Source organism: Drosophila subpulchrella, unplaced genomic scaffold, assembly GCF_014743375.2.
Source record: "Drosophila subpulchrella strain 33 F10 #4 breed RU33 unplaced genomic scaffold, RU_Dsub_v1.1 Primary Assembly Seq75, whole genome shotgun sequence".
NCBI lineage: Eukaryota > Metazoa > Arthropoda > Insecta > Diptera > Drosophilidae > Drosophila > Drosophila subpulchrella.
The window spans coordinates 420974-438334 of NW_023665711.1; the positions used below are offsets into that span (position 1 = coordinate 420974).

The 17361-nt window shown below is 36.8% G+C and overlaps 1 protein-coding gene across 10 annotated transcripts in view; it reads right to left on the bottom strand.

The window, feature by feature from the left end:
- Window positions 1–17361, bottom strand: part of LOC119562619 (catenin delta-2) — a 180075-nt gene that overhangs the window by 2084 nt on the left and 160630 nt on the right. For 4 of the 10 annotated variants that reach the window (XM_037875847.1, XM_037875845.1, XM_037875844.1 and 1 more), the window contains one exon: window positions 1443–2665. The exons of 2 other annotated variants lie outside the window; for them this stretch is intronic. In XM_037875847.1, coding sequence (XP_037731775.1) covers window positions 1728–2665 — 938 coding nt within the window. In that variant the 3' untranslated portion in view covers window positions 1443–1727. Of the gene's footprint in view, window positions 1–1237; window positions 2666–17361 lie in introns of those variants that run through there. 4 more of the 10 variants (XM_037875851.1, XM_037875848.1, XM_037875853.1 and 1 more) reach the window with 3 other exon arrangements.

Sequence of the window (17361 nt, forward strand, 5' to 3'; positions counted from 1 at the left end):
CCAAAAGTACTACTGTCCTTGTCAAAGCCTGATTAACATAATTAGGACGACTCTCAGCATTAAGATTGGTATTGAATAATAAAATCTATTTACACAAAAAGAAAATCTTCAAAAATGGGTGCGACAGACAGACGTTAGCGTGAAGGGCGTTTTTGGGAACTAGAAACCAACTTGCGCTGCGCAGGAATCTTTCAAATCTACATGCTTAATCCCAATTTCGTAGATTTTATAGTTTTCGAGACCTCAGCGTTCATACGGACAGTCGGACATCGTTAGATCGACTCGACAAGTGATCATCAAGAATAAACATATAATTGCATGTATAAATTGAGTATTAGTTACCAATAACAAGATTTTAAAAATGTTCAATCAAATAAATAAAATATTTTAAATTTACCTTTAAAACTATTGTCCCTTCCAACTTTTACAGAAGTCTGAAAATAACAGATATTTTCTGACTGAATAACAAAAGTATTGTGGTAGCTTTTATTCAATGACTTATAAATAAAACTATAAAAATAACTATTTTTTTCAGACTATAAAAATGAAATTGTAATGTAATATCTGTTACTCGAAGACTTTTACTGAGAAAGTCACTAACTAATAGTTATTTAACGACCAAAAATATAAAGGTATTAAATATCTGTTGGCAACGGGAATGACACACAAATCTCGTCTGTTGAAACTCCGTTGGTTTTTTTGTTCTAAAGAATTTTCGGATTCATATATTTCGGAATTCATGGATAACTTTAAATGGTCAGCACTAACAAAATTTCAACGATTAAGCTACCCCCGCCGCCCCAACAATCTTTGTTATTTCATATGTTTTATTTAATAATGTCTGCCTAGGCCATATTTTTTAAAATCAATACCAACAGATGACGAGCATAGAACGCTAAGGATAGGTTAGGGCTGGGTTCCAGATACCTAAACTACGTGGCTAGTATTTACTTTAGATTTATTTCACAATTTGTCTACTTTCTGTATGCTGACAATGTTTTCGCTTAGCTTAGCCTGAGACAGGATCTCTCTCTGTCGGAAAGTTTCGATGTGCTGCAGAGGTTGCTTTTTGCATTTCTGGGAAGGTTGCTTTTGGAAGCACGACTGAACCGTCTAAACTTATACATTTAATATTTTCCTCTGTAGGACTTCAGATAGGGTTGCTTCTGCTAAAACCAGCAACAGTTTCTGCATAGAGCAAATATGTTATGTTTACAGTTCACGTAACTTTGCGTACTTGTTTGTAAATTGTTTCCGCAATAGGACCCCACTTTCAACATCAACCGCGCCCGCATACTTCCGTATCCTTTGAGTAGTTTCGCTAGTACCGGATCCGAGTTCAAACGAGGTAACCACTTCAGTTCCACGTCGCCGACGTAAGCTATGAGACATAACGCAGCCAGAACTTTAGTATTTCTATCCAAAAAATAAACCATTGTTAATTATACTTGGATATATCTTAGTTTATTTATAAATTTATCAGATTAGTGTTTTAAATATTTAAGTAATATGATATTTTACAATTAAGTTGGGTAAATGCGGTAAAATCTATTTTGCTTTGGGAATATAAAAACGGGGGTGGCGCAGAAATACCGTCGGACGGAAAAATATCATGCCAAAACCGGTCGATGAGATTTTTGAGCCAACCCCGATAATAAGCTTTTTTTAATATATGAAATACTCTTCATGTAGTTAATAATCATATAATAATGAAGAAATACAACATTTTATAATTGTTTTCTAACCATTTCCGAAAGCAAGGCAGATTCATTACTTGACATGACTGAATTAGAATCCTTAGCCCCAAATGAGCTGCTTGTTGGGCGCTGAATAGTCCTGTCTTCATAGCGAGTACGTCCCTGTGAAGCCATAGGTCTATTGAGGGTATTGTTAGCATTATTTGGTGAACTTGGCGGAGTGTTATGTGCAGCAAAAAGTTTGCTAATAAAATCTTGCTCTTTCCATCCGTTTTTCTTATAAGCGTCACGTAATTCGTTATGTTGCCACATGGAGTATAAAACTTGACTAGCAAATTTTAATACACAAGAAGTATATTTTTCTTTTCGTCTTGTTATATTCATAAGTCGATCAACCCCACCTGAATCTAACAGGGATCGTGAAAACTCTGGATTTTTCTTTAAAACCTCATTAATTGTTGCCAATACAGCTGTTATTGTATCATCTGACGTATTCTGGTCATGTTGTATATTTCCAGATGGAAGTTTTTGAACTAAGTCTCGCATTGCGTACTTTCCAATAAGTTCTTTGTTGCGTTGATCAATAGCTAAATTGCGCAGTGCTGTGGCAACTGCACAGACTACACGATCCACTTCCATTCTAAGGAGCTCTACAAGAATCGGTAGACCTTTCTCTTTGCGTACTGTTGCGCGAATATCAATACTGGGTTGCCAATAACATGCAGATAAGTTTTGAATTGCGCCTGCAGCGGCTTCGAGAGTTTCTGGATTAGAACAACTTTGCAATAATGACAAATAGTATTGAACTACTTCAGGCTGCCATAATAGCTCATAACCCTTATTTACTTGGTTATGTGTTGCTGAACTTTTAGAATACTCTGTAGAAATATGGTACTCGTGTAACGCCTCGGAATTACTAGAACCGTCTTTCTTTTTTTTGCTTGCTCCAAAACAGCCCAAGTTTTCTCCTGAAAATAAAAAAAGGTTTGACAAAAACATTAGTTAGAACAAGAAGAAACGCAATAGTCGTCGAGTGCCTCGACTATCAGATACCCGTTACTCTAAAATAAAATTCCAGGCCATTCGATTAGCACACACCAACCATCATCAACAGGGCACCCAGTGGTCGGTAAAGGTACTACTGACCTTGTCAAAGCCTCATTAACATATTTAGTACGACTCTCAGCATTTAGATAGGTATTGAATAAAAAAATCTATTCATACAAAAAGAAAATCTTCAAAAATGCGTGCGACAGACAGACGTTAGCGTGATGGGCGTTTGTGGGAATTAGAAACCAACTTGCGCTGCGCAGGAATCTTTTGAATCTACATGCTTAATCCCAATTTCGTAGCTTTTATAGTTTTCGAGACCTCAGCGTTCATACGGACAGTTGGACATCGTTAGATCGACTCGACAAATGATCCTGATCAAGAATAAACATATAATTGCATGTATAAATTGAGTATTAGTTACCAATAACAAGATTTTAAAAATTTTCATTCCAAATAAATAAAATATTTTTAATTTACCTTTAAAACTGTTATCCCTTCCAACTTTTACATAAGTCTAAAAATAACAGTTATTTTCTGACTAAATAACAAAAGTATTCTTTGCTTTTATTCAATGACTTGTAAATTAAAGTATAACAAGAAAGGAAGTTAACTTCTGCAAGCTGAAGTTTGTATACCCTTGCAGCAATAATTATTAAATTTAAAAATACAAAAAATTATATACCCAATAGTATACAATAGTATAAGATAATATGTAAAAAAAAACACCGAAGCTATAATTTGTTTCATATTATTTTCCCACCAATTTTCCGATCGTTCCTATGGCAGCTATATGATATAGTCGTCCGATTTTGATAAAATTAAATTCGAAATTCAGAACTAATTAAAAAATGTTCTTTCCAAGCGTAGGAGGTTATATGTTAAAAAACACAGAAGCTATAATTTGTTTCATATTATTTTCCCTCCAATTTTCCGGTCGTTCCTATGGCAGCTTCATGATATAGTCGTCCGATTTTGATAAAATGTAATCCGAAGTTTAAAACTAATTAAAAAGTGTAATTTTCAAGCTTAGAAGGTTATATGTTAAAAAAACACCACATATATAATTTAAAAAAATTTTTTTTCCGTTTATTCTTATGGGAGCTATAAGATATAATTGTCCGATCCGACTGGTTCCGACTTATATACTACCTGCAAAAGTTATAAGACTTTTGGGAAAGTTTCAGCCCGATAGCTTTAAAACTGAGAGACTAGTTTGCGTAGAAACGGACGGACAGACGGACATGGCTAGATCGACTCGTCTAGTCATGCTGATCAAGAATATATATACTTTATGGGGTCGGAAACGTCTCCTTCACTGAGTTGCAAACTTCTGACTGAAATCAATATACCCTCTGCAAGGGTATAAAAATAACTATTATTTTTAGACTAAAAAAATGAAAATGTAATGTAATATCTGTTATTCGAAGACTTTTACTGAAAAAGTCAATAACTAATAGTTTTTAAAAGACCAAAAATATAAAGGTCTTAAATATCTGTTGGCAACGGGAATGACACACAGATCTCGTCTGTTAAAATTCCGTTGGTTTTTCTAGTTCTAAAGTATTTTCGGATTCATATATTTGGGAATTCATGGATAACTTTAAATGGTCAGCACTAACAAATTTGTTACAATGGTCAATAATGGTTCCTCTTCTTTCAAAGAACTCACGGATTCAAGTCTATGAATGATGGCATGTTTACAAAATCATAGATGGTTTAAAATGGCCAGTACTACTACTACCAGAATTTATTTGTGTAAGTAGAAAAAGCAACCTTAAGAAAATAAATAAGTAAAAATTCTAGCCGAACTCAAACAACAGAGATAAGCAATAGATATTTGAAAATGTTATATTTTCGGTCACCTAATAAACATTTTTTGATAACTTTTATAATAGAAGTCTTTATATAACAGTTATTTAGCAAATAACAAAGAAAATTGTTTAAGTCCGAACGTCAACAATGACGTAATTTCATAAATGTGAAAATCCAATAAGATCGAAAAATCTAATAAGACCGAATTATGTAAACAGAAACAAAGAAGTCGCGATCACATCATCCCCATGCGAATGCGTCACCTAATGCACTAACAGTAAATTCTAAGACGCAAACCGAGGTTTCATGCTAACTAATTCTGTAACATACAGTTATTACAGTCTTTTTCCAGCGTTCTAATAAAAAATAACCAATAAATATAAAAAATCTCCTGATTTTTTATTCGGGCGAAGAACGACTCATGTAATTGGCGCAGTCGGTAGGATCTCTTTAAAAAATATCCTTGCGAAAAAACGAAGTCGGCTTACTGATCAATTAAAAGGATATTTCTAAACTACTAGGATATCCAGATAAGCGCGTGTAATTGCCCACAAGTAAGCAATTTAATCGACTAGCTCGGAAGTGCAACTAAGAGATCCTCGAAAGAACCTAAGTGCAAATTAAAGGCACTGAAAAAATATAATAATAAATTAAATTTCAATCGACTACTGAATAAATCCAATTCGGTCAGTGATAAAGTTGAGTGGAATTTAATTAAACGCAATAAAATGGACCAACAACCACCAGCTCAAGGGCAACCACAAATTGGTGTGGCACCCAATCCATTAACGGAGCAAAACTTAAATCAGCTATTGTCCCAGATCCGGAATATTTTTTAACGTTTCAAGGAGATCCATCTACCCTAGAAACCTTTGTCAGAAGAGTTAACTACTTTTTGCTTCTGTATCCTACAATCAATGATCGACAGACAAGCGTTATATTTGGAGCAATTGAACTTCAAATCACCGGTGATGCTCAGAGGATTCGGCAAGTTCTACAAGTCAACAACTGGCCAGCTCTTAGAGCAGCCCTAATCGACGAGTACAAAACGCAAACCCCTGTGGGGGAACTATTAAGGCGATTATACAATAGTAATTTTCAAGGTAACCTAAGAAAATTTTAGAATGAGACCGAGCTTAAGCAGTTTTTTATAAGCAACAAATTAGATTTTAGTATAACAAATTCATTTATTTAACGTTGATCAGCCAACCTAATGGCTATAAAACGTTGTGTACGAAGAGAAATAATAACGTGAATACATAACAGAAAAGGTGATTAACAATATTTACAATAATTGAACAAAAACCATTTTATTGCTTTAGGACTCGAGAGACCTGACGTCCTCTTGTCCAGAGATCACCGGGGTGCCTTCGCTTTAGTCTTCTTCTAGTCCTTGGGTGGGCCAAGGAAGCTGCTAGGTGGTTTATGTGTGCAGTGAGGCGATCATTGTACCGACTAGAGTGCCGGTTTTTCTGCTCCCTGACTGAGGGAACATGAAGGTCTATTGTTAGGGCGTCATTCCTGATGTACCACGGCGCGTCTGCAATCATACGCAGCGCACGGTTTTGGACCCTTTGGACTTTCATTACGTTGGAGTCTGAAGCCATGCCCCACAGTTGGATGCAATACGTCATTGAGGGCACCACAATTGCTTTGAACAGCAAAACTTTGTTGCCAAGGCTGAGCTTGCTCGTTGGCTTAAGCAACCAGTTCAGTTTTCTCAGCTTAGCTCTACATGAAGCTGCTATTTTGGTAGTGTGCTGCTTCCAGGATCAAACCCAAATATTGCGCATGGGGTGATTGTGGTATGGTGATATCCAGAAGCTCTACTCTGGGAATGATCTTTCCTCTCAAGGTGAAATTGCAGTGTTGCGAGTTTCTTCCATTTATGGATATGTTCCACCTATTTGTCCACTTCCCGTAAGAGTCGAGGAATTCCTGGGTAATCCTTGACGCTTCGATTGGGCAAGAGGCGTTCGCCATAAAGGCCGTGTCGTCAGCGTATGTAGCCAGAATCGTGCCCGGCTTGTTAGGACACGGCAGATCTGAAGTGAACAGAGTGTACAAAACGGGGCCCAGAAAGCTTCCCTGAGGAACGCCAGCTCGAACGATTCTGATTCTTGACCTTTCCCCTCTCACCTCGACCATGAAACTTCGGTCAAGCAGGTATGATTTTAGTAGGAGGAAATGGCTAGTCGGGAGTAGGGACTTTAACTTATAAAGTAAGCCACCGTGCCACACGCGGTCGAAAGCTTCCTTAACATCGAGAAAAATTGCAGAGCTGCATCTAAAGTATGCTGGACAACTCGATGTGCTTGCTCTGGGGTTCCATGATAATGCCTAAAACCAAACTGATGGTCGGGAATGGCATCCTGCACGCTTCTTACTCCCATGATTCTGCTAAGAAATATTCTTTCGCATATTTTAGAGAATGTGGGTAGCAAGCTTATCGGTCGGTAAGACTGGACAAAGTTCTCCGGTTTTCCTGGTTTTGGTATCATCTTTATCACAGCACACTTCCATTGAGAGGGAAAGTGGTGGATACGTAGCATTGAGTTAAACAGGAGAACAAGGAACAGGATTCCCTTTTTAGGCAAGGCCTTGGCGATTCTGCTATCAATGCCATTAAAGCCCGGCGCTTTTCTAGGATGTAGCTTTTGGATATGAAGATAAGCTTCTTCTGGGCTTACGTGTTGAATCGGTAAGGCATCCGGGGAAGGGGCATCAAGAAAGGCAAGAGTTTCTTCAACATCCTCGCGGCTCGCGAGTTCAAATGGCTGGAAGCGTTTTTCAAGTTCGTCTGCAAAAGCTAAAGACATTTCTGAGTCGGACCTGCACCATGTGTCATCAGATTTCTTTATGGGGATCTTTCGTAGGGGCTGTCGTTTCATATTCCGTGTGCATTTCCAGAGGTTAAAGCCGTAAGGTTTGGTGGGGTCAGCATTCAGGAGCATCTCATCAAAGTATTTCCGTTTGGTTTCATAAAGAAGCTTTTTAAGATCATCCTCCGCTCGTCGATATGCACTTTTGTCGACAGGATCTTGAGATCTCATATGTCTGCGACGTAGGGAGCGTTTCAGCCTTACCAGATCCATAATCTCAGGTTTTAAAGGAGCCTGAGGTGGACTGGAGGGGCTTGAGCTTGAGGTTGAGGACTCGGCAGCGATGTGGATGTTCCGGACAAATAGCTCGACGGCGTCGTTGATGGCGTCAGGAGAGCGTAACACCATATTTAGGTTAACAAGCCGGTTGACTGCTTCTTGAAAGAGTGGGAGGCTCGCATTCCGAGGAAGGATGCAAGGGCTACGAGAAGTTTTTTGCGCAGCGACTTTTAGTTTCACTATCAATGGGATGTGATCAGAGCTTAGTTCAAGACTTTCTGAGATGGAGAGACTCTCGGGCCGAATCCCTCTGTAGACAGCAAAGTCAATGGCGGTTGGCGTTCTTTGACTGTACGGATAGTGTGTAGGCCCTCCGGTTGCAAGGACCTGGACATTAGATCTTTGAATAAAGTCTGCTAGTGCTCTTCCGCGGGTGCTTGAGTTACGGGATCCCCAGAGACGGTGGTGAGCATTCCAGTCTCATGCGATTATGAAATTTGTTCCCAGATCGTCGAAGAGTTTTTCAAAGTCGTCAGCAGTACATTGAAAGTTTGGTGGACAATAGATAGACGCAATAGCTGTTTCACCAAGGTCTGTTTTAACTTTGACGGCGACACATTGAACATTTGGGCTTTGTAGACTATAGAACTGGTAACATTGAAGACAGGATTTTATTAAAATTGCAGAGCCACCGCGTTTCCGATCAGCCGGATGGGTTGCTTGATGTATATCGTATCCGTGCAACTTGTAGTACGACCTCGAGCAGAAGTGTGTTTCACTAACCAACATAATGTCAATATTATGACATTTTACAAAGAGCTCAAGCTCAAGGGCTTTGTTGGCAAGTCCGTCAGCGTTCCACACACCAATGTTGAGGCCGATTTGACTCATGGTTGTGCAACATTGACTGGGAGAAACTCAGCGAATGCTTGAGCAGTTGCAGGAGCATTTAGAGGCAAAAGTTTTGAGACAAGACCCATCATAGACACCATCATTTGGAACAGCTTGTCCATCTGAGCGACGAGGACCGACAGATTTTGGTTAGATTGCAAAAACATTTGACTTTGCTTTCTATTGTTGCTGCCCAGTGGCGTAAACTGTTGACTCTGTGGGAAAGTCATAGGGGCTTGTTGGTGCTGGGGACGACTAACTTGACCACGGACGGCGTTTGCGTAGGAGTTCTGACCCACAAAGTTTGACCGAACATTCGAATTAGTTGACTGTTGGGGAACAGTGCTACGATGGGATGCGATACTTTTTCGTCGATATGCAACATGCTGATAGACGACACAGCCTTTATAGCTTGCTGTATGGTTTCCGCCACAGTTTACGCACTTAACTGGGTGAACGTCCTTTACGCAGGCCTCCAAACCGTGTTGTAGGCCACATCTGACGCAGTTGGATAGCTTTTGGCAATGATTTTTAGTGTGTCCAAATGCTTGACAGCGATGGCATTGGACGACATCATCCTTTTTATAGGGGAGTTCAACTTAAACCCGTTGCCGACAAAGTGTCTTAACTTCGTGAATTTCTTTGTTATTTGCTGCCGGTTCTAATTCTACAAAGACTAGATTCACGAACTTGGTCTTGTCGAAGCGGCTTCTAGGTCTATTCACAAATCGAACCTTGTGGCCAGTCAAGGTAAGACTTTCCTTAATGTTTTCATCCGGGATGGAATGATGAACACCACGGATGACTACTCGATAGGATCTCTCTTCTTTTAGCTGCCACGAATGGAATGGCACTTTTTTAAGGGTTATAGACTTGGTTATCGTTCTGTATCTGGATCTGCAGCCAGAATAGAAACAGAGTTGTTCGGGTGGCATTTCAGGGAGTACTTGGACGGGTCAACAATCTTGTCAGTGGATCTAATAAGTCCGTTCAGATTCTCACAGTGATCAACCACAATTGGGGGTGGTTTGTAAGAGGGTAATTGTACTTGACTGCCAGACGGTTGGCTATGTTTCTTATTTTTGCTAGCGGGGTTGTTGCCAACATTAGTGTTGACTACGTTGTTGTTGCTGGTAGAAGTACTGGCTTTTTCAGTGTCGTAGGGGCTGACCGTTTGAGAAACTTCCACGTCTATGTCCATGCTCGACAGTTCTGAAAAGCGGTTAGCAGAGACGTTCTTTTTTGGGCTATTGGAGTATCTTATTATTTTAGTGACTGAATTCGGTGATCTGGAGTCAAGACGGCGTTTGCTGTTTGCCGAACTTGGAGTCCACCAGTCCTCATCCTCGGCATTTATGGCTGCTAGTTCAGGATCAACTTCATTGGTTGGTACAGGTGGGTTGATGTGAGACGTGGCATTATATAGGCGACTAAATTTTGTTAATAAGCAATTAAGTGCATCACTAATTTTCTTCTGTTGTAAGGCCACAGTTTTTCGGATGTTTAGCTCATCTTCGGACTTATGGTATACACAAGGCCTTTGACCAGCCTGCTTTGAGGCGATCGTGGCCTATTGGGTAGGGTGCGAGTCCCGCAATCGGGCGGTACCCGGCTCGAACCCACCGAGAGGCGAACAGATTCAAAATTATTTTTTCTTTTATTTGGAAGAAAATATTGAATTCAAATATATTTCGAATTCGAATTTGAACCAACAACTGTTAGTTTTTAATTTCTGTTCCACTTGTTTTGTTTTCGCGACAAGGCACAACTAACGGAGCATAGAAGCACTGACACCGCGACTTTAGAAGTCGGATTCACAAAAAAAGTAGGTTTTGCCACGAAGGTGGACTTGTCCATAGACTCTTCACAGGGAATTTCGCAGCGATGCAAAAACGCGTCTGCACTCCACGAAAGCATGATCGAGACTACAAATTAGAACTTGAGGGAAATCCAAATGAATTAATGTTGAACACAGAAGCAATGTTTAGGACTACAAAAAACCTAATACAACGAAAATTAGCTGACAGAATTTTTATGACATTAGCAAGAAACGATATTTGAACGGTACTTAAACTGAAACATGCGGCTCAGCAAGAAGGGCTATACGAAGAAAATGAAAATTTAAAACTTTATAATATCAATGTTAATAAAATTCAAAAGCAACAACAAACAATTTATACACGTAACCCCTACCCTTACACTAATTTGTACAACACCCAACAATTTAATCCTGGCCCAGCTTTTTCAATTCAACCACACCCCAATCAACCCCAAAGAATGGTTCCACAAAATTATAGGTTCCAATCGAGTAACAGAAATAATACTTTTGACCAAAATAGGGGAAGTTACCAAGAGTTTCGAAGAAATTTAATTCAGGGACAACAAAATAATATAATGAATCAAAGCCAACAGCCATAAGGACGATCGGTCTCAGTACCCAACCAATCACAAAAGAGAGTCAGAGAAAGTAATAGTGGACAATCAAGAATGCAAGTAGACGAAAATTATCAACAAAATAAACAGTACAAAGAAGAAGATGTTTATGATGATAATGAACATTTTCCAATGCAAGCCTCGGACCAATTACATACATAGAAGTAAATATAAATAATTATAATTATCGTTGCCTCGTCGATACCGGTTCATCAATTATCTTAATGAAAAAGAATTTTTTTAACGGGAGCATACATAAAGATCCAACAATTATACGCACTATGACAGGTCATTATGAACTAAATGAATTTGTAAAAGTTTCACCTTATAGTTTATTTACTTAAAAAGCAAATATTTTATATTCACGACTTTTCTTCCAATATGTCACAATTGGACGAAAGTTACTGGAGGCAAACCAGGCAAATATTGATTATTTAAATAATCGCACTACTATTAGTGGTCGCATTTTCTTACACAAAAACATTAGGTTGAAAAATCCAACACAAATAAATGAATTTGAGGCATTGCTAAAATCTAAAAACTATACTGATGAAATAAATAATGCTGTTCAAAAATGAATTAGCAGAGGGAAAAATTATCGTTTAAAACACTTAAATGAAGAAGAAAAGTTACATTATTAAAATTCATTAACCAATATAAATGCATTCAATATCGTGATGGTGCAAATTTGACCTTTGACTCATCATGAAAATCCAATTTTAAAAAAACCGTATGGGTATCCTTTTTCATTTGAAAAAGAAGTTGAGTCTTAAATACAGGATATGTTAAAGCAAGGAATAGTTTGGCACAGCCAATCGCCTTATTGCAGTCCATTGTGGATAGTAACAAATAAAAAGATGCTTTAGGTAAACAAAAACTTAGACTTGTAGTAGACTATAGGGGCTTAAGGGGGTATTCTAGTCTAGAAATTTGAAAAAATCGAAAAAAAATTTTTTTTTCATAATTCGATAGTTTAGATATTCAAAAATATCTCCCTAAACGGATTTTTCAAAATTCAAATTATTTTTAAAATTATGGCTGATTAAGAGAATGTATGTTATACGTGCTATTCTATCAGTTACACTTCCTGAAATTTAACGTAAAACTTTAAACGCGTTTTTCTCCAAACTACTTTTTCTGATACGGTAGTCATAATATTTCAAGTTCTAATCAGCCGATTAACTTAAAATTTGGCATGAATATTCTTTCAATATCTCTCTATCGCGTGAACCAACAAAAAATAAGAATTTTAAATTTGTAATATTTTTAAAAAATTCGATAAAATTAAGAAATTAGTAAAAAAAAATCGACCTTTTTTTTTAATGTGGCCGCCATTTTATGAAAAAAAATTTTTTTTTAGTTTTGCTGGTTCATGACAGCGACATTCGTACTGATTAAGAATATTTTTTTTTTTTATTTTTAAGATGATCACAAGGGTAGAAATCATGGCGACGAGGACACGGCCCGTTTTTTTCCCCCTCTACATCAAGGACGCATAACTCGATGAAAAAAAATTTTTTTTTTTAATTTTATTTTATATACCCTTCTAAGTTAAATAAACAAATGATTTAAAACCCGACAGTAAAAATATCAATTGTTTAGTTTTAATTAATTGTTAAAAAAGACTCGAAACTAGAGCCTCTAGACTAGAATACCCCCTTAAATGAGATCACTATTAGTGATAAATTTCCCATTCCAAATATGGACGAAATCCTAGGCAAGCTAGACGCAAGACGGTGTCAATATTTTACCACCATTGATTTGGCAAAAGGTTTCCACCAGATCGAAATGGACCAAAATTCCACAAACAAAACAGCGTTTTCCACAAAGTACGGGCACTACGACTACACACGAATGCCATTTGGATTAAAAAATGCACCTGCGTTGCATGAACAATGTCTTTTGTGAATTAATAAACAAGCATTGCCTTGTATACTTGGACGATATAATTGTTTTCTCTACGTCTCTTGACGAACACCTTACTTCATTAAAAATTGTTTTTGAAAAACTTAAAAACGCTAATTTAAAACAAGGAAGAACGCTTTAGTCGAGTACCTCGACTATCAGATACCCGTTACTCATCTATAGGGACCAAAGGGAAATGGAGATATGCAAGCGCCACCTACCGGCGGTAGACAGATTTAAGCGTTATGGGCGTTAGAGTGGGCGTGGCAAATTTTTATTTGAATCAATCGACAGGTATTGACGAGAACAATGCATTTCAGTTAAAATTTTTTATCTAGCATGAAAATTGTGGGCGCCACAGGTTTAGGCGGCTTGTTGGCGTTAGATTGGGCGTGGCATATTCGCGTAACAAATTTGCGTTGCGTACAAGGCTACGGAATCTAAATCTGAGATCCCAATTCTCTGTCTTTAATAGTTTCCGAGATATCCACGTTCATACTTACGATTTTTTGAAGATTGTGTGCGGTTTTTGGGCGTTAAAGTGGGCGTGGCAAACTTTTTTTTGGGTCAATCGATAGGTATTGACGAGACCAATACTTTTCAGTTAAAATTTTTTATCTAGCATGAAAATTGTGAGCGCCACAGGTTTGGGCGGTTTGTGGGCGTTAGAGTGGGCGTGCCATATTTGCGTAACAAACTTGCGCTGCGTACAAGGCTACGAAATCTAAATCTGAGATCCCAATTCTCTACCTTTGATAGTTTCCGAGATATTCGCGTTCAAATTTACGATTTTTAAGTTTGTGGGCGTTAAAGTGGGCGTTGCAAACTTTTTTTTGGGTCAATCGATAGGTATTGATGAGAACAATACATTTATGTTAAAATTTTTATTCTAGCATCTAAACTGTAGGAGCCACAGTTTTGGGCGGTTTGTGGGCGTTAGAGTAGGTGTGGCACTCTGCTGAAACAAACTTGCACTGCGTAAGAAGCTCAGGAATCTGCACGCCAAATCTCAATAGCCTAGCTCTTATAGTTTCCGAGATCTCAGCGTTCATCCGGACGGACGGACAGACGGACAGACGGACGGACGGACAGACGGACATGGCTAGATCGACTCGGCTAGTGATCCTGATCAAGAATAGTATATATACTTAATGGGGTCGGAAACGCTTCCTTATGCCTGTTACATACTTTCTGACGAATCTAGTATACCCTTTTACTTTACGAGTAACGGATATAATTACAAATAGACAAATATGAATTTTTGAAAAAAGAAACAGAATTTTTGGGACACATAGTTGGACCAAACGGTGTAATGCCAAATCCAGAAAAGGTTAAGGCAATCAATAAATTTCCAATTCCCAGGAAATTCATTCCAAACTTCGCAGACATCTCAAAACCTTTAACTAAATGTTTAAAAGCTGGTTCTTAAGTGACATTCAAATATGATACATTTATTGCAGCATTCAATAAATTAAAACAACTTATCATAAACGATCCCATACTGATTTGTCCAGATTTTGAAAAAAGGTTTCAATTAACTACTGATGCTAGCAATTTTGCATTAGGAGGAGTTCTTTCTCAGGATGACAAACCAATCAGTTACATTAGTAGGACTCTAAATGCACATGAAGAAAACTATAGTACAATTGAAAAAGAATTATTAGCTATAGTAAGGACGACAAAAACCTTAGGACCCTATTTATTCGGAAGAAGATTTGAGATATTAAGTGACCATAAGCCGTTAGTCTGGCTAAACCATATCAATGAACCTAATATGAAATCACGTAGCCGTTGCATTGTCAAGAATCAAAATTAAAGAAGTATACTATGGCAGTAACAAGTCGACAAGCTTTTAAACAGGTCATAAACTCTACTACAAAAATTGTAAGAGCAGTAATTAAATTGAATTGAATTAAACGGAAATGACTGGATGAAAGTTAAAAGAGGACTTTTTCGAATATTTAATTCAAAAGGAAAACCCAGAACCTTGAAAACTGATAGGGATAGTGCTTTTATGAGTATAGCGCCTTAAAATTGGATGGACACAGAAAACGTAAATATTCAGATAACAACAAGTAAAAATGGAGTATCAGATGTAAAAAGATTACACAAAACAATTAACGAAAAAATACGTGTGATCGAGACCAACGACAATACGGAAAATAAACTTATGAAAATGGAAGTAATACTGTATACTTACAATCATAAAATAAAACACAATGCAACACGTAGAACACCAGCTGATATTTTTATTTATGCAGGTACCTCTGCATTTAATAACCAAATTATAAAAGAACCTAAAATAGAACAATTTAATAAAAAACGACAACATTTTGAGGTAAATACCAAATTTAGAAAGGCTCCCATAATTCACGGAAAATTACACAATCCTTATAAAAAGACAGGAAATATAAAACAAATAGATAATAATTATTTTGAGGAAACTAACAGAGGTCGAAAAATAAAACATTACAAAACAAACTTCCAGAGACAAAAGAAAGTTAATAAAAGTAAATATTTGCAGGAGGAACCAGATCAAGACCCAGCGTTTTGACTTCAACGTTAATAATAATGATGCCAATGGGTAACAACCAATTTACAGAAATTAACCCTATAAAATCATACAATGGCTATTTCCCAGATAGTTTTGAATACCATTGCCTCACAATTAATATTACAAAAACGGAAGAAACTTACAAAAACTTGCTATCACAAGCGTTTGGCTTTAAGGAAATAATTCATATTAAATATTTAACGGAAAAACTACAAGGAGAAATGAATGGGTTAAAAATTGTTGGGAGAAACAAAAGAAAGCTAATTTTGTAGGAACAGCTTACAAATTTTTTTTGGAACATTAGATAATAATGATAAAGAAGAATTAGAAGAAAAAATCAATGTAATAGCTCAAAACAGTGTACAGGTAAACGAACTAAATAATATAATCGATACAGTTAACAAAGGCATCGATATAATAAACAAGCATCTCGAATACAACGAATACGAAAAAATTCTTGAATTATTGGTTTTTAATTTAGAACATTTCGCAGAATACATTGAAGACCTGGAAATGGGAATGCAGGTAGCAAGATTAGGAATATTCAATCCAAAGTTATTAAAACACGACTACTTGACAAACATTAATTCTGAGATACTTCTGAACATAAAAACCTCAACTTGGCTTAGGTCAGATTCAAACAAAACTTTAATAAAGAAACTTCCCGTATACGAAATATTACCTTATCCAGATGAAAATAATAAAATATTACAAGATAACACCCAAAACAAATATTACGTAAACAGAAACAGTTTGTAAACAAAGAATAAAAAAAACCTGTTACCAACACATGTCTTTTAGGTTTTGTTAATCAAACAGATACTAATTGCAGGTACACAAAAACGCTATTAACTACCCAAATTAATTATGTCGAACCAAATATCATAGTTACGTGGAATTTGTCAAAAAATATACTAAATCAAAATTGTATTACAAATGAAATTGTAATTGAAGGAAACAATATGATCAAAATACACAATTGCTCAATTGCAATTAACGATTTATCCATAAGCAATTATAATTCTGACTACACACAAAGCATATACACAAGAAATAATGTCACCAAATTAGACCCAATATCATACATACAAGCAAAAGAAATATTTTTTGAGCAAAATAAAGAAAACCAGATTTACAAAATAATTGTAATTGTAACACTGGGTCTCTTAATATTAAGTATATCACTGTAACTACTTTATAAATTTAAAGAAATACCTAAAAGAATACTTATTAAATACAGTAACACAATAGGCGGCGACCCAACAATAGAAACACAAGAGTTACAAGACTCACAACAGTTACAAGAAATACCAAAACTATACCCCAAAATCACATAAATAACCATATGATTTTGTCACCAGTTCAAAGAACGAAACCGTTCACAAACAAACAGAATCGCCAATTTCGGCTTTGATTAAAAACTTTACAGAAGCTTGAGATCCCGCAATGAAAAATTGATTAAGTCCGAACGCTAACAATGACGTAATTCCATAAACGTGTAAACCCAATAAAATCGCAAAATCTAATAAGACCGAATTATGTAAACATAAACAAAGAAGTGACGATCACATCATCCACATGCGATTCCGTCACCTAATTCACTAACAGTAAATTCTAAGACCCAAACCGAGGTTTTATGCTAACCAATTCTGTAACATACAGTTAGTCTTTTTCCAACGCACACTGGGTCAGCCGATCCGATTTTTTTAAGAAAATGACCAGATCGAGTATGGAGTCCTTTTTATAATACATTAAACTAATTTATGCCAAAGTTTCAAAGAATTCGGGCAAGTAGTTTTCTTTTACCGTATTTATACCCGTTACTCGTAGAGTAAAAGGGTATACTAGATTCGTCGAAAAGTATGTAACAGGCAGAAGGAAGCGTTTCCGACCCCATAAAGTATATATATTCTTG